This window comes from Asparagus officinalis, chromosome 6 (assembly GCF_001876935.1).
Source record: "Asparagus officinalis chromosome 6, Aspof.V1, whole genome shotgun sequence".
In the NCBI taxonomy this organism is placed as follows: Eukaryota; Viridiplantae; Streptophyta; class Magnoliopsida; order Asparagales; family Asparagaceae; genus Asparagus; species Asparagus officinalis.
Genome location: NC_033799.1, coordinates 5,899,213 through 5,917,174, shown reverse-complemented (window position 1 = coordinate 5,917,174; position 17,962 = coordinate 5,899,213). Strand labels below are relative to the sequence as shown.

Genomic DNA, 17,962 nt, shown 5'->3' with positions numbered 1-17,962 from the left:
TTTAAACCTATTTATAGCCTCTGAAATGACATAATTTTAAACCCAATTAACGTCCACAAAACGGCTATAAACAATCACTTATTTAAAACCTAAAATCTAAAAAAACTACATCTGTAGTCGACTACAAGTCATAGTAGTCAACTACACTGAGTCTAAACAGACTCTGTGAAGTCAGAAAAATGCTTAGTAGTCGACTACACTGTAAACAAAATATGAGAAGCCAACCACTCCTTTCACGGAATGTACTACATCTCAAAGGAACAATGCAAACTTGGATTTTAAAGCAATGAATGTCTTATTTTGTGCTCTTGACAAGAATGAGTTCAATAGGGTGTCAACGGCCACATCTGCATACGATATTTGGCATACACTTGAGGTAACTCATGAAGGTACAAATAAAGTTAAAGAATCTAAAATATCTGTTCTTGTGCACAGGTTTGAGTTATTCAAAATGAAAGAACAAAAAGAGGAATCCACTCACATGTGCTTCATGGCACAAGAAGATGAGGTATGCAATAATGAAGAATTATTAGATGCTTTCAATGAATTATATGAAACATTTTTGAGATTAAAGGCTTCACATAATTTTCTTAAAGGTGAAAATAAAAGATTACTTGAAGAAATTTCTGATTTTAATTCTTCTACTATTTCTAATTCTCAAGTAATTGAATTGAAAGAGGAAAATAAATCCTTGCTTAAAGAAAATCATATTTTGACTAATGAGAATGTTTATCTAAAATCAGAATGCAATGATTTAAAAATTCGCATTAATGTTTTAGATAAAGATATTTCTTCTATTAAATTAAAATATGATGATATATGTTTGAATGTTAGTAAATTCAATAAAAGTAAAGAGAATTTGAATAATTTGCTCTCATTTCAAAAATCTTCAAACAATCATTTTGGCATTGGATTTGTTCCTAAGTATTTTATAAAGAATGATTATGTTTTGAAGAATAATAATAAGAATATTCATGCTAAACAAAAGAAGTATATATGGATTCCTAAGAATTTGAATATTCATGATAGGAATGATTATATTTCATCTTATATGTATGAAGTTTGCAATTCAAAGAATTACACTTATGTTAACAAATGGAAACCAAATTCCAAGTGGATTTGGATTCCTAAGGGCTAATCCTAATGATATAATATAAAAGGGTACCAAAGTGCTTAATATTTTTATTAAGGTACCCAGGAAAAGAAAATTTTAACTAGAATTATGTTTATTTCTTTTTGTTAATGACAAAGGGGGAGTTATATAGAAAATTTTAAATTTTTTACTAATGCTTTGATGCAGGGGGAGTAAAAGATTTTATTTAATGATTTCATGCAGGGGGATTAAAATTTTTATATCTTAATAACATATATTTGTCATCATCAAAAAGGGGGAGAATGTTAGGAATCTTGACCCCAAGATTAGTTTATTTTGATGATAACAAATATTATATATTGTGTGTATTATGTGTTAACATTTGTTTTGCAGTATCAGAGCTATATCAACAATTATTTTTAAAGAGATACTCAAGACATAGATGAGTTCAAGGCAAAATGAAGCAAAGAATAAAATATACTTTATTGTCAAAATGTAATTTTATATTTTCCTTGCTTAGAAATTTGTACAAGCCTTGATCACTCATACACATGCACACACATAGTGTTAGAACACACTAACACATGCTTAGTGTGTTGGTTAACAATAGAAATCCCCTATGTTAGCCATTAGAGTTTATAGATATTAAGTGAGTCTTAAAACATTTTATTTACACCCCATAGAAATTAGAATCTGGAAAAACTCAAAAGAACAAAGTTGTAGGTCTCTTCAACATCTTTCCAACAAATCTTAAATCACCTCATTCCGATATCGGATGAGAAAGTTATAGTCAAAATACTAAACAGAAAAATTCCAGAATCTGAGTTTACAGTGTAGTCGACTACTATGCCTTGTAGTCGACTACTGAGCAATTTTCTGACTTCACAGAGTCTGTTTAGACTCAGTGTAGTCGACTACTATGACTTGTAGTCGACTATAGATGCAGTTTTTTCAGATTTCAGGTTTAAAATAAGTGACTGTTTATAGCCGTTTTGTGGACGTTAATTGGTTTTAAAATTATGTCATTTCAGAGGCTATAAATAGGTTTAAACATCAGAAAACAACAACCAAGTTTTACACTTGCAAGATCAAACATTTTGTGCATATTCACTCTCTAATTTTCCAGATTTTCATGCTAAGTGTTTAGAAAAAGAGAGTTTCTGATATTGCATTGGTTTCAATCATTCTTAGAGATTGTATAGGCAATATTCAGAGAGTTAAAAGAATCCTAAGTCACTGCAGTACTTCACTACACATTCAAGGCTTATAGGATCAATTGTGTTCTTGCTTCAAAAAGGATTTCTCTCGGGTTTGAGAGGGTTGATCTCTTGGTTTAGAGATTGGGTGGCAATTGGCATGGTCTTGTCAATTGGTGTTGCAATTTGCATGGTCTTGCAAATTGGTCAGGTTTGCTTTTGATTTTGTAAGGTTTCAAAATCATAGTGGAAATCTCAAGCGGGATTTGCTTGGGGACTGGATGTACACCGGGTTGGTGGAACCAGTATAAAACTTTGTGTTTGTGATTGTGAATTTCTGAGATTGCCATTTTTCTTTGCAATTTATAATCTACTTTGCATATATTTTAAAAGAACACTATTCACCCCTCTTCTAGTGTTCTAGTGTATCTATTTCAGATCCTACAAAAACTAGGTTAGTTCTGACCCAATTTTTCTTAGACCAAAAAGAAGTCATAAAACCAGTTTAGTGGTAGATTAGGAGGGTGTTTGTCCACAATTAAATTAGGTTAGAGTAGAACTGGACCAGAGTTGAACCTGATACAGTTTTTGGGTAGTTGTCAAACACACCCTAAGATTGGTTTGGTCTTTTATATGCAACTACATTTATTGGTGAGCAAATTCAATGGTACTCACTATGTTCAATCGGTACTTGACTAGTGCACACAGGGGCGGAGTCAGGCATAAGGATGAGGGGTCCCATTGCCCCTTCATTGCAAAGTCTCGGTCTTGTGGGAATTGATTATCTATCTTAGAACAAGCTTCAATATGAGCCCATTATAAGGTATGCAATAATGAAGAATTATTAGATGCTTTCAATGAATTATATGAAACATTTTTGAGATTAAAGGCTTCACATAATTTTCTTAAAGGTGAAAATAAAAGATTACTTGAAGAAATTTCTGATTTTAATTCTTCTACTATTTCTAATTCTCAAGTAATTGAATTGAAAGAGGAAAATAAATCCTTGCTTAAAGAAAATCATATTTTGACTAATGAGAATGTTTATCTAAAATCAGAATGCAATGATTTAAAAATCCGCATTAATGTTTTAGATAAAGATATTTCTTCTATTAAATTAAAATATGATGATATATGTTTGAATGTTAGTAAATTCAATAAAAGTAAAGAGAATTTGAATAATTTGCTCTCATTTCAAAAATCTTCAAACAATCATTTTGGCATTGGATTTGTTCCTAAGTATTTTATAAAGAATGATTATGTTTTGAAGAATAATAATAAGAATATTCATGCTAAACAAAATAAGTATATATGGATTCCTAAGAATTTGAATATTCATGATAGGAATTATTATATTTCATCTTATATTTATGAAGTTTGCAATTCAAAGAATTACACTTATGTTAACAAATGGAAACCAAATTCCAAGTGGATTTGGATTCCTAAGGGCTAATCCTAATGATATAATATAAAAGGGTACCAAAGTGCTTGATATTTTTATTAAGGTACCCAAGAAAAGAAATTTTTAATTAGAATTATGTTTATTTCTTTTTGCTAATGACAAAGGGGGAGTTATATAGAAAATTTTAATTTTAAATTTTTTACTAATGCTTTGATGCAGGGGGAGTAAAAGATTTTATTTAATGATTTCATGCAGGGGGATTAAAATTTTTATATCTTAATAACATATATTTGTCATCATCAAAAAGGGGGAGAATGTTAGGAATCTTGACCCCAAGATTAGTTTGTTTTGATGATAACAAATATTATATGTTGTGTGTATTATGTGCTAACATTTGTTTTGCAGTATCAGAGCTATATCAACAATTATATTCAAAGAGATACTCAAGACATAGATGAGTTCAAGGCAAAATGAAGCAAAGAAGAAAATATACTTTATTGTCAAAATGTAATTTTATATTTTCTTTGCTTAGAAATTTGTACAAGCCTTGATCACTCACACACATGCACACACATAGTGTTAGAACACACTAACACATGCTTAGTGTGTTGGTTAACAATAGAAATCCCCTATGTTAGCCATTAGAGTTTATAAATATTGGGTGAGTCTTAAAACATTTCATTTACACCCCTTAGAAATTAGAATCTGGAAAAACTCAAAAGACCAAACTTGTAGGTCTCTTCAAGACCTTTCCAACAAATCTTAAATCACCTCATTCCGATATCGGATGAGAAAGTTATAGTCAAAATACTAAACAGAAAAATTCCAGAATCTGAGTTTACAGTGTAGTCGACTATTATGCCTTATAGTCGACTACTGAGCAATTTTCTGACTTCACAGAGTCTGTTTAGACTCAGTGTAGTCGACTACTATGACTTGTAGTCAACTATAGATGCAGTTTTTTCAGATTTCAGGTTTAAAATAAGTGACTGTTTATAGCCGTTTTGTGGACGTTAATTGGGTTTAAAATTATGTCATTTCAGAGGCTATAAATAGGTTTAAACATCAGAAAATAACAACTAAGTTTTACACTTGCAAGATCAAACATTTTGTGCATATTCACTCTCTAATTTTCCAGATTTTCATGCTAAGTGTTTAGAAAAAGAGAGTTTCTGATATTGCATTGGTTTCAATCATTTATAGAGATTGTATAGGCAATATTCAGAGAGTTAAAAGAATTCTAAGCCACTGCAGCACTTCACTACACATTCAAGGCTTATAGGATCAATTGTGTTCTTGCTTCAAAAAGGATTTCTCTCGGTTTTGAGAGGGTTGATCTCTTGGTTTAGAGATTGGGTGGCAATTGGCATGGTCTTGTCAATTGGTATTGCAATTTGCATAGTCTTGCAAATTGGTCAGGTTTGCTGTTGATTTTGTAACAAGCGGGATTTGCTTGGGGACTGGATGTACACCGGGGAGGTGGAACCAGTATACATGCTTGTGTTTGTGATGTTTATTTTCTGAGATTGCCATTCTTTCTTTACAATTTATAATCTACTTTGCATATATTTTAAAAGAACACTATTCACTCCTCTTCTAGTGTTCTAATGTATCTATTTCAGATCCTACAATCTGCAGAAGCGGGATTGTAGGCTAGGGTTCATTTCAGTCCCGAATTCATTAACTCAAGAGTCAATTGTGGATTTATGAGAGATTTGGGATTCCTTCCTAGACAACTACTTTTTGGGGGTGAGTTCTTATCAGAACACTATGATTAAACCCTAAGCAATGAAAACCAATGTCAAATCTGAAGCAAAACCATCTAAAATCAGTAAAATATTAATTTAAAGCAGTGCTCCATCCACTTCAACTACAAATGATGAAACCCACATCAAATTTAAGAAGTGCCAACAAAATCACCTGCACACTGGCTCAGCAATGGCAATGAGGAAGTCATAAGCCTGTTTATACAAAGGAGAAAACGTCTCAAGAAATATCCTGCCGTCGCCGCACGCCCAAAGGGGCCTGTTTACGTGATCAGGCTTCCACTCAAGCTTCGTGAAGTCATTCTTCTTCGTCTCTCCTTCATCCACCAAAACCCCAAATTTTCCAATTCAGCCCCCCCAAAAAAAATCCAAAATTTCACAAGAAAATGGACAGCAGTTTTGAAAAAAAAACAAAAGACAAATACCTCGTCGCCTATCATCATCCGAATCTTCTCCGAAATAGAGCTCTTCTTCTTCCACAACCTGAGCGGCCTAAAAGGAGGGGGGGGGGGGGGGGGGGGATTTAAAGGAAGAATCAATTTTTTTTACGATTTTTATGAATTTCAAACTAATTACTCACTTTTGCCGAGGACTTGTGTTTTTTGGACGGCCGACCTCTTTCACCTGAAATTAAGAACGAAAGTAAAAAATTTAAGACACAGAAACAGAAACTGATGAAATTGAGAATACGGAGAAAATTACCACGGTCTGCCATTGATCGATTGAGAACAAATACTGAAGGATCGAAGAGAGAACCGTCGCTGAAAGCGCAAACGAAAACGAAAGGGGGCGAAATGAGGGACTCGCTTCTGAAATTTATAGACTTCAGTTTTTACAGAAGAGTCCCTGAAAAGGATAGTATTTGCGGAACAACCGACCGAGGAACTAGTTTGGCGACTTGCCGACGGAGGCCAGTCGAATTGAAACGAACAACACGATATTCGATTCGGAATTAAGTTTTTACTGTTCATATTCTAATATCAAAAACCAATCTCTATTTGAATTCCATTCTTTGGAATTCTAGGTATTGGGGGTCTATTCTATTTTTGGTTTAACGCAAACGAGATCGTACCAGATTGTATCTTCCCTTTGACGCCTCAGACTTCCAAGTAGGGGTGCACAAAAGCTATCTGTATTCGTCGATATATTTGTATCCGTGTACCTTAGGATACAAATATGATTAGTAAAAATTATAACCGATAGGATGCGGTTACGAATATGATTCTATAGTGAAATATCTAGATCCGTATCCAAAATATCCGAATATATGATGATCATACAATTACAATTGTTGTAATACTATGAATCTAGATAGTCGATGAGGTATTTGTTTTTTGTTTTTTATTTTTAGTCAAAATTCCAAAATTATAGATTGAGTGTGCAACCATAGATTTTACTTGGAATTTTTATTATCAACTGAAATTTGCATTGTAGTTGTAAAACAATTGATGAATTCTGAACTTGGAATAGGTTTTGTTTATATCGCATTGTTATTGGAATTTTGGATCACTACTAACTCCTTAATCAAAAGAAGCAATGGAAGATTTGGAACACTACTCTCTCTTTATAGAATCAAAAAGAATCATGAACCTTTTTTGTGAATCATGAATTTTATTTTATTTTTATTTTTATTTATTTATTTATTTATTTTTGTTATTAGTGGAAATATCAAATATCAAAGAGAGAAGATCGAATGTTAAAATTTTGTTTTCGCGTATCTTAATTTTTTAGTACGAGGAGATTCATAGTGTACATATCGTCATGGACAGTGAAAAGGCTAGCTTTAGTTGTTGCTGTATAGCTCATTTGGATGGAAATGAATGCTTGAATTCGTAATTTTGTTAAGAAGAATCATGAGCATGTTGTAAAGAAATAAATTAAGGTGTTGATCCTTGTATTATTGTAAAATGCCTTTCCAATTGAAATTTTGAGGATGGAGTCTTTGTCTTTGAAAAACTCGAAGAGGCTTTTTTTTTTGTATTAATGCGGATACTGTGATGTGGTAGTTTTGAGTGATTTTGATACTTTTGTCAAGGGTTATGCGCTCAGTTCTTGTTTATATGACACTGTCACTAGACTGACGTGTCAAGAGAAAAACTATTAGCTCAGGTATGCCTGGGCATAAGCTATGCAATTTTGAATTGTTTTAATGAAAATGTTTGTTCGTTGACCATCTCTCAACACTTCGCTTGCGCTTGAACCAACTTGGCTTTTGACTTGAGAGTTTGCAATATAAACCTCATTGAGCTTTACATCCTTCTCAACTAACTGATTTGGTGCTTAAATTTTGCAGCATAATTACTATGGACAGTCAATTCCTTTTGGAGGTGACAAAGTTTTGGCTTTTAAGAATGCAATTACTCTTGCATATCCAAGCACAACACAGGCTCTCTACAAAAGTGGATAATAATAACACTGAATAAACACAGTGAAGACAAAGAGAACAGCACACAAGGATTTAACGTGGTTCGATTAGTATGACCTACGTCCACGAGCGAGAACAGTATAGAACTTCACTAATCACAAAAGAGAATATTACAAAAGAGATCATTCTCTAAACCCCACCAAAGAATCACACAAAGAAAGAAACTAACTCCCTCTCTCTCTGTCTCTCTCTCTTCTCTCTAACTTCGATCGCTCTCTGTCTGATGCATTCACCCTTCTCCACTCCTCCATTTATAACCTTCCAATATTAATATAAAATTGCTAATGGTTGGTGTGATAGGGAGTTAGGTTAGGGAATAGTTGGGCATGAATGTAGGGAGGTAGGTGGGTTTTATCTTCATATGCTAAGTCAAATAACAACAATCTCCCCATACATCTTTGATAACATTGTTTCAAATGATTTCAGGGTCTCTCTTTCCATAACCAATATTTAAAGTTGTTTACGAAGAACTCTATATCACCGAAATTTCTTCTTTTTTCCTACTAGAGTGAGAGTGAAAATTGCTATAAGGTGCTAAAGAACTAATGGGATGCATTATATAAGACAGCCAGCCAAAAGGATGGAGTTAAGAAACTCACAAAATCTTCTAAGATACGCAAGTGAGAAGCCCATCTCATCTTCTATCATTGACAACAATTGATTTAATGAATTTATCACTAATAGAGGAGTTGTTTCAGATGCAAATTTAGCAATCTCCATCAAGAATTGGATGCAGTACGCACTAATTAATCTGTGTCGCGATGACAAATTATCCAACAGCTTCAAATTTCCTCAACTCATTGCCTGCTCATCCTGTGGAAAAGGTCATCAGCCAAATGACTGCTAGCATTTTTCGTACTTAACCACAAGTGAAAATATAGACCTGAAAACTGTTGCAGATGTGTGAGGCAATAGACAACCCTGCAACAAGGGCCGATATATTTGCTAGATTATATTGTGCGACGAATGTATATTATGACCACAATGGAACTGCAAAATGTTTCGATCCTAATTCTTATGGTACTAATGCACTTGGCACTGATAAAAATAAATCAATAGTAGTAAACATTCTGGAAGTTCACAGTCATGTGTTAGCTGTAATCTATATCAAATTGACTAGATAAAAATAAATCTTACTTTTTCAGAGGAAGCCAACAAACTCCGCGAAAACAATGTAATCAGATTGAAATCATGCATAGACAGACTATGTTATGGTCTAGTTAGTCCCATATTAACTAAATGGGTAATCTATTGTGGTTTTATATGAGATCTAGATTCCCTCTCTCTAATTTCTAGCTTTTAGCTTTTAGGGATGAGCGTCTCCTACAGATGGCATCAGAGTCAAACCTTCTCACTCGCAAACAAGAGGCATGAGTGGTGACCTCAGCATTGGAGTGTTCACGGGCAAAAGACTGAGATTGCAACGTTCAACTAGGACTAGACTAGTGCAGAGCCAGTCACGCGTGACCTGCAGAAGCGGGATTGTAGGCTAGGGTTCATTTCAGTCCCAAATTCATTAACTCGAGAGTCAATTGTGGATTTATGAGAGATTTGGGATTCCTCCCTAGACAACTACTTTTTGGGGGTGAGTTCTTATCAGAACACTATGATTAAACCCTAAGCAATGAAAACCAATGTCAAATCTGAAGCAAAACCATCTAAAATCAGTAAAATATTAATTTAAAGCAGTGCTCCATCCACTTCAACTACAAATGATGAAACCCACATCAAATTTAAGAAGTGCCAACAAAATCACCTGCACACTGGCTCAACAATGGCAATGAGGAAGTCATAAGCCTGTTTATACAAAGGAGAAAACGTCTCAAGAAATATCCTGCCGTCGCCGCACGCCCAAAGGGGCCTGTTTACGTGATCAGGCTTCAACTCAAGCTTCGTGAAGTCATTCTTCTTCGTCTCTCCTTCATCCACCAAAACCCCAAATTTTCCAATTCAGCCCCCCCAAAAAATCCAAAATTTCACAAGAAAATGGACAGCAATTTTGAAAAAAAAAACAAAAGACAAATACCTCGTCGCCTATCATCATCCGAATCTTCTCCGAAATAGAGCTCTTCTTCTTCCACAACCTGAGCGGCCTAAAAGGAGGGGGGGGGGGGGGGGGGGGATTTAAAGGAAGAATCAATTTTTTTTTCGATTTTTATGAATTTCAAACTAATTACTCACTTTTGCCGAGGACTTGTGTTTCACCTGAAATTAATAACGAAAGCAAAAAATTTAAGACACAGAAACAGAGACTGATGAAATTGAGAATACGGAGAAAATTACCACGGTCTGCCATTGATCGATTGAGAACAAATACTGAAGGATCGAAGAGAGAACCGTCGCTGAAAGCGCAAACGAAAACGAAAGGGGGCGAAATGAGGGACTCGCTTCTGAAATTTATAGACTTCAGTTTTTACAGAAGAATCCCTGAAAAGGATAGTATTTGCGGAACAACCGACCGAGGAACTAGTTTGGCGACTTGCCGGCGGAGGCCAGCCGAATTGAAACGAACAACACGATATTCGATTTGGAATTAAGTTTTTACTGTTCGTATTCTAATATCAAAAACCAATCTCTATTTGAATTCCATTCTTTGGAATTCTAGGTATTGGGGATCTATTCTATTTTTGGTTTAACGCAAACGAGATCGTACCAGATTGTATCTTCCCTTTGACGCCTCAGACTTCCATGTAGGGGTGCACAAAAGCTATCTGTATTCGTCGATATATTTGTATCCGTGTACCTTAGGATACAAATATGATTAGTAAAAATTATAACCGATAGGATGTGGTTACGAATATGATTCTATAGTGAAATATCTAGATCCGTATCCAAAATATCCGAATATATGATGATCATACAATTACAATTGTTGTAATACTATGAATCTAGATAGGCGACGAGGTATTTGTTTTTTGTTTTTTATTTTTAGTCAAAATTCCAAAATTATAGATTGAGTGTGCAACCATAGATTGTACTTGGAATTTTTATTATCAACTGAAATTTGCATTGTAGTTGTAAAACAATTGATGAATTCTGAACTTGGAATATGTTTTATTTATATCGCATTGTTATTGGAATTTTGGATCACTACTAACTCCTTAATCAAAAGAAGCAATGGAAGATTTGGAACACTACTCTCTCTTTATAGAATCAAAAAGAATCATGAACCTTTTTTGTGAATCATGAATTTTATTTTATTTTTATTTTTATTTTTATTTATTTATTTATTTTTGTTATTAGTGGAAATATCAAATATCAAAGAGAGAAGATTGAATGTTAAAATTTTGTTTTCGCGTATCTTAATTTTTTAGTACGAGGAGATTCATAGTGTACATATCGTCATGGACAGTGAAAAGGCTAGCTTTAGTTGTTGCTGTATAGCTCATTTGGATGGAAATGAATGCTTGAATTCGTAATTTTGTTAAGAAGAATCATGAGCATGTTGTAAAGAAATAAATTAAGGTGTTGATCCTTGTATTATTGTAAAATGCCTTTCCAATTGAAATTTTGAGGATGGAGTCTTTGTCTTTGAAAAACTCGAAGAGGCTTTTTTTTGGGGTATTAATGCGGATACTGTGATGTGATAGTTTTGAGTGATTTTGATACTTTTGTCAAGGGTTATGCGCTCAGTTCTTGTTTATATGACACTGTCACTAGATTGACGTGTCAAGAGAAAAACTATTAGCTCAGGTATGCGTGGGCATAAGCTATGCAATTTTCAATTGTTTTAATGAAAATGTTTGTTCGTTGACCATCTCTCAACACTTTGCTTGCGCTTGAACCAACTTGGCTTTTGACTTGAGAGTTTGCAATATAAACCTCATTGAGCTTTACATCCTTCTCAACTAACTGATTTGGTGCTTAAATTTTGCAGCATAATTACTATGGACAGTCAATTCCTTTTGGAGGTGACAAAGTTTTGGCTTTTAAGAATGCAATTACTCTTGCATATCCAAGCACAACACAGGCTCTCTACAAATTTTTATAATATGATGAATATGCTATCTTGGTGAGGTTACCTCACACAAAAAGATAAAATTAGGATTTGTCAAATCCTCTCCAATTGAGAGGTAAGCACACTCATTTATGAAATTTGTCAAAATCCTCTCCAATTGGGAGGATTTGGTAAATTCTAAAAATTAGGCACTTTTTGTACTTTTGGGATTCAATATTCTAAAAATTTTCTTAAAACAAACATCATATATGGAATCCCAAATACAAAAAAAACTCACTTTTTAATCTCAAAACTTGTAATCCATACGAAATGCTAAAATTTTTGGTAAAACAAACACCCCCTATTAGTATGGAAGGGATAGGGTGAGTTAAAGTTATGGTGTATTCAATTTCAGTTGTTTTGCTATTGATTATCCTTTACACTGTTCTTTTAGTTCTTTTAATTAACTCAGATTAAAATAGAAAAACATGGCATTTATCATCGCCACATTTTTAACAATATTCAAAGCTATATGATATCTTGATTCAGAAACCCATATTAATCTATTTTGACTTGCAAACCTTACTCTTATATTCTCCTACCGTATTTCTTTCTCTTTTCTTCCTTATTTTCACTAACATCGTGCATTTATTATTGGGGAATTTTAGTCTCCCCGTCTACTACGATCCACGCAATTCATAAGTTCGGTTGACCAACTTCGACCTATATCCACGGGGCAACAACACGAGAAATCCATTATGTATCATGGAGAACTACAAGAAGAACCACTCAACTCTCGTCTCTCAATCTCTCAAATTCACATATATACTCAACTTTCATATTTTCTTCAAAACTCACTCCTTACATTCTTTAGAACAGACAAAGATTGTGAAACCCTCTCCCAATGTTGTAATTTTTGCACGGATAAAGACCACGAAACTCTCGCCTCTTGCATAATATTCTTGAATCAGGTTACACCCTCTGCTAACCCTAGATTACAAGAATATTGGCTCTTTCTCTTCTCTTTTTTTATCAAAAATAAAAGAATATATATAGGGAAATCAAAACCCTATCTCTAGCCTAACTTCCGAATCAGAATAGGGTTCAAACTTCTAATCATGATAGATCTCTAACCCTATCTAATTCTCATGAAGTTGTACAAAGAATCAAAGACACAATCCCAACATTTATTCTCTTTAGTTAATAAATTGTTTGTTTGGATATCCTAATTACATGGAGAGTACTAAAAGAGCGTCCAAAGAAGTAAACATGAGATCTGATGGCCGAATTATTGTGTCTATGAACATCTCCATCTTTAGCAAAAGGAAGCTGGTGGTAGTACGTAGAAGCAAGAGACATATAATTGGTTCATAGCTTTCTTCAACAAATTAATACAAGTACCTAATCACCTGAAAGCAATTGTACGTCGGCTAGCTTTTACAAGTTATATATGCGTCTTGCCTCGATGCTAAACACCACTGCTCTCTATATATGAGATGTGCTGCATATATATGCATGTGCATCTTCTAGCATGTGAACTGTTTTCTATGTTTTCCCTCAAATTGATGGATGATAATAGCTATGCATGTGCATCTTCTAGCATGTGAACTGTTTTCTATGTTTTCCCTCAAATTGATGGATGATAATAGCTCAGTGCGTGAACCTTGAACAAAAGTTTAAGGATATATATACATACATGGGTTTTGTCGTAATAAGGCAAAGGAAATCATGATCAGTTGAGATTCACGCAAGAGAAGATTGTAGTGCAATGGTGTTTGTCTAGAGGAGTGACTTTTTCCCACTTCGATGAAGCTAAAAAGTCCGAGAGATATTAGTTGCTTGAATATTAGAATAATTTGAAATACTAGAACTCTCATTTTTTATAGAAAAATGAAAAAAATAGAATAATTTTGTACCATTATCTCAATTCTAGTTTTGTTAGAGTTATACTTGATTAACACTGTAAAATTTTATTCTAATTTTAGTTCTATGTGACTAACACCTTAAATTTTACCTCGCATATTATCCCAGATTCAATTTTAAGTTTCAGATAACTAAACCCCCTAAAAGATTCAGTTGCTTCGAGAATTAAGTAGAGTAGCCGTTAGCTGGAGTCGACACAACAAAGGATGAGGTTGGTCCGTGATAAATAAGTTTTGTGCCACTATATAAGATTGGGCCGGATGGTGGGCGAAGTTTCTCGTAAGCGTTTCTCTCTCTCTCTGTTAGGTGTTATTCGCGCTTTAATTCCTCAAAATTCATCTATTTTGAGTTTTAATAGTTTTAAGGTTGAACCTACCGATGCTATATCCTAAAATATCACCTACTTTACAATTTGATACCGTGCATTAGCTCATCATCGAATACTTCGTTAGAGAATTAGAGGCAATTTTGTCCCTATTTTAAACATATTTTGCGATGCGTTATGAACAAATTTAACATTCAGAATGCTAATAACAAAAATTGTTGAAACGCGTGATATAAATAGAATATAACCGATATATTGAGCCCCCCATGCTACCGATATATTAAGATTTACGCTCTTAAGAGGGTTTTCTTAAAAAAAAAAAAATCTTGAAATTTAATGATGTTTTCGATAACTCCTAAATTTATGGGGACTAGTTTTTACACACGTGCAATGCACGTGATTTAATACCAGGATTAATTATTTTTGGCAGTTTGTGCTCATTTTTTTCTTTAAACTCTTACATCCCAATTATTTTTTTATGTTTGTTTAAATGGGATACACCCTATTTAAATTTTCATGTTGATATTTGAACTGAAAAAAAACAAATATAATTTAAAAATAATTTAAATTTTCATATTATCTTTGACCGATATGAAACTAAGCTTTATTTGAGAAAGTATAGCATTGCAAAATAAAAATATTAAAATAATATTATACAAGGAAGGTGAATATTTAAAACTAATATGGCAAAATGATTGATTTAAAGTATGTTAAAACGATGCAAAAGAGAATATGAAGTTTATTCATAATCATTGGTAGACTTCATAAAAAATATAAATTAAAGATTAATGATAACTCTAGTATATTTTTATATGATAAAAACATCCACATAACAATATAAAAGTACTGAAAAAAATTCATGAAACTCCCTTCTAAAGATTCCTAATTTCACTCAAAATAATTAAACTATTCTATAAAATATTCAGAAAATATTGTTTTTTATTTCTTCTATTTTATTTTTTATTGAGTTAAGATCAATCTTTCTTCAGGTTTATCATTTATCATTTCTCGGACAATTCTAGAGTATTGTCTTCATCATCTACATCAATTGTGACACCAGGCTAATTTTGTATTTTTTATGCTACTATCTTTCCTGGGCTCGTTAATTTTTTATCATCTCATTTAACTTTACAAAGAAGTCAAATGTACTTATGATGTTCAACACAAACTGCTCAAAATATAGACTTTGATTTTTTTTCTATTTCAATAAGAATAAATATTAATTTCATATATATAAAAATTTTTGTGTTCCTAATTTATTACTTAAATAAATTAGAAGCTATCTCTTTATTATTTTTGTTTACCAGATGTTTTTAATCAATTCTTATTATTTTTGTTTACCAGTATCAACTTAGACTATTCTTAGATGCTGAAAATGGATAGTAAATCCCTAAATTATAAATTTTAATATATATATATATATATATATATGAAAAATACCAAACAATTATACTTTTCTTTGCCAAGTTTTAAAATTTTAGCCCATTTTTGTGGTTTTGAACTTTGAGGGTGTGATTTGTAATTTTTAAATTTTGAAAGAGTTTTTCTTTTAAGTTTTGGTATTGTAAATTCTATGTTTCATGTGTTGGTGGTAATTTTTTAAATGTTAGTATATTTCTTGTAACTCAAAAATTTTGAGGGTGTCTTTTGCAATTATTAAAACTATAGATTAAATTTGAAAAATATTAAATTTTAGCGGTCTACCAATCGACGAATTTAATGTGTGCTAGTTAAAATTTTTAAAAATTTAGAGTTTTTTTTACAATTTTTAAATTTTGAAGGAGTTTTTTAAAAATTTGAGGTGAATTTCGGCAAATTTTAATTTTTTAGGTGTCTAAGGGTAATATCTTGAATTCATCTTATGTTATTTACAAATTTTAAAATTTTATGGTGGCTTTTTATAATTTGAACTTTTGAAGGTGTTTCTATAATTTTTGAGATATTGAGGGTGTTAATTAAAAAATTTAAATTTAAATATTAAAAATTTTAGGTGTATCATGGACCATGGTAATCTCTTGAATTCATCTGTGTTGTTTGTAAGTTTTAAAATTTTAGAATTTTAATGTGCTTGTCTGTAATTTAAACTTTTGAGGGTGTTTCTATAATTTTTGAGACATTGAGGTGTTAATTGTAAATTTTAAATTCTTTGCAAACTGATGTTAATTTTTTAATTTCATGTTTTTCATTTTAAGTTTTGAGACATTGGGATGATTTTTATAATTTTGAACTTTTCAGGGTCTTTTCTGTAATTTTAAAACTTTTTATGGGTTTTTTGCAATACTTCATGTATTATAATATGTTATCCACTTGTAATTTCTTTATCTTAACAAACTAATATCATTTTTATGTTTTATATATTTTATTAATATTAGTTTTTTAAATTGTTAAGCTAAACGTGGTTCACATAGGATTAGGATAAGATATGATTATGATTAGGATAGATGAAGATATAAATAAAATATTCAAAATAGTGACGGGAAATATTGACCATTAAAAATTAGAATTTGATTATAGATAAGGTAGTTCAAACTATAAAGGGGTATATTTGTCTAAAAAAGATTTTCTGAACTCGTGCTTTTAAAGGGAGTATGATATGATATGATGTTTATACCATTTTGAAAGTTATGAGATCCCAAGATAAAGGCTAGATGAATGTTTCCGGCTTTTTTTTTTGTTGGGGAGATTTAAAACGAAAAGCCCACATAGAAAAAAGAAACCCAGCCCAACAGAAGCCTGACGAATCCGGATCCAGCAAGCTCCGGATCATTCTGGACGCTTCTCTCGGGCCGACCACGCGCCAGGGCTTCACCCGAAACTTCTCCCGTCGTCTTAAATCAATCGCGATACGCCTCGATCCCTCCAAAAAATGCCAGCAGTCGCTTCAGGGTATCGAGAGAGAGAGAGGAGGTGATATCAGATGAGCGCGCTCGGACTGGTGGGCTGTGCGACTCGGTGCACTGCAGACTGCTGCAAGCTGCCGGACGAGCCTCCGAGAGGCTGAACGCTGGCGCGCGCAGACGGCACCGAGGGCGGGCCGCAGGAGGGAGGAGGGGGATGAGAAGGGGGTGGGGGAGCGTGCCGGTTGACATAATGGAGAGGAACTAAGGCTAGCAGCTTCTCTTCCGACGTCCCTGGGCTCTCGATAGGCTGATTATCCAGTGTAAATTTTGTACGGGCGTTTTTGGGAATAGATTTTTTTTTTTTTTTTGCGGGGTTATGTTTTTCCTTGGGGTTCATTTGTTGCATTTGCTTTCAGTTGGGCAATTATGGGGGGTTGGGAGCATATGTTTTGATAATTTATCTTAACTTTAGAAATTTGGGTGTTTATTTATGGGGTGGCTCTTTAAACTTCTAGAAATTGGTTTTTGTTTTTTATTTTTAGCGAGTTCTGTTTGAAGGAACAGACCACGGGTTTATATTTTGCGTGAGAAATGGGGTTATTTTTTTTTTAACCTCATTCTGTGTTTAGGGAATTTCGGACATGGGTTTTCTTACTTTTTAGGCAGCTACTCAAATTTTTCTTAGTTTCTAAGACGTATTTAGTAGGGAGCTCTGTTTGGAGAAGCAGAAGATAGATTTCATTTCTTAATGTCGCGTTCGTGCGTTTTGAGAAATTGGCACATGGGTTTTGATGATTTCTCTTTGAAGATTGGCTTTGTCTGCTCAAAGATGAAATCTTGCTGCATTCTTGTGTGCAGGTGACGTTAGAGGATGGCAACATCCTGGTGGTGAAGAGCAACACCAGCACAAAAAGAAAGAGAGACGAAGCAGAAGAAGAAGGCTGCAAGTACCTGAGGCTTGAAAGAAAAGCCTCCCTCAAGTTTCAAAGGAAATTCCGGCTGCCGGAGAACTCGAACCCGGCCGCGATCACCGCGAAGGCTGAGAATGGGGTGTT

General features: G+C 33.4%; 1 protein-coding gene and 1 long non-coding RNA gene across 2 annotated transcripts in view; one reads left to right on the top strand and one right to left on the bottom strand.

Annotated features, from left to right (window-relative positions):
• Positions 6,044-6,368, bottom strand: LOC109845382. Its single transcript, XR_002248328.1, has 3 exons — positions 6,336-6,368; positions 6,160-6,218; positions 6,044-6,081 (listed from the first exon to the last, which is right to left on the bottom strand). It is a non-coding gene; the product is annotated as an uncharacterized LOC109845382 (long non-coding RNA).
• Positions 17,703-17,962, top strand: part of LOC109844972 (18.6 kDa class III heat shock protein-like) — a gene marked incomplete at its 5' end in the record, with an annotated part of 581 nt that continues 321 nt past the window's right edge. Inside the window, 2 exon segments of the mRNA XM_020414158.1 lie at positions 17,703-17,959; positions 17,961-17,962. The exon segment at positions 17,961-17,962 is cut by the window's right edge and continues 321 nt beyond it. Of these exon segments, the coding sequence (XP_020269747.1) occupies positions 17,703-17,959; positions 17,961-17,962 (259 nt within the window).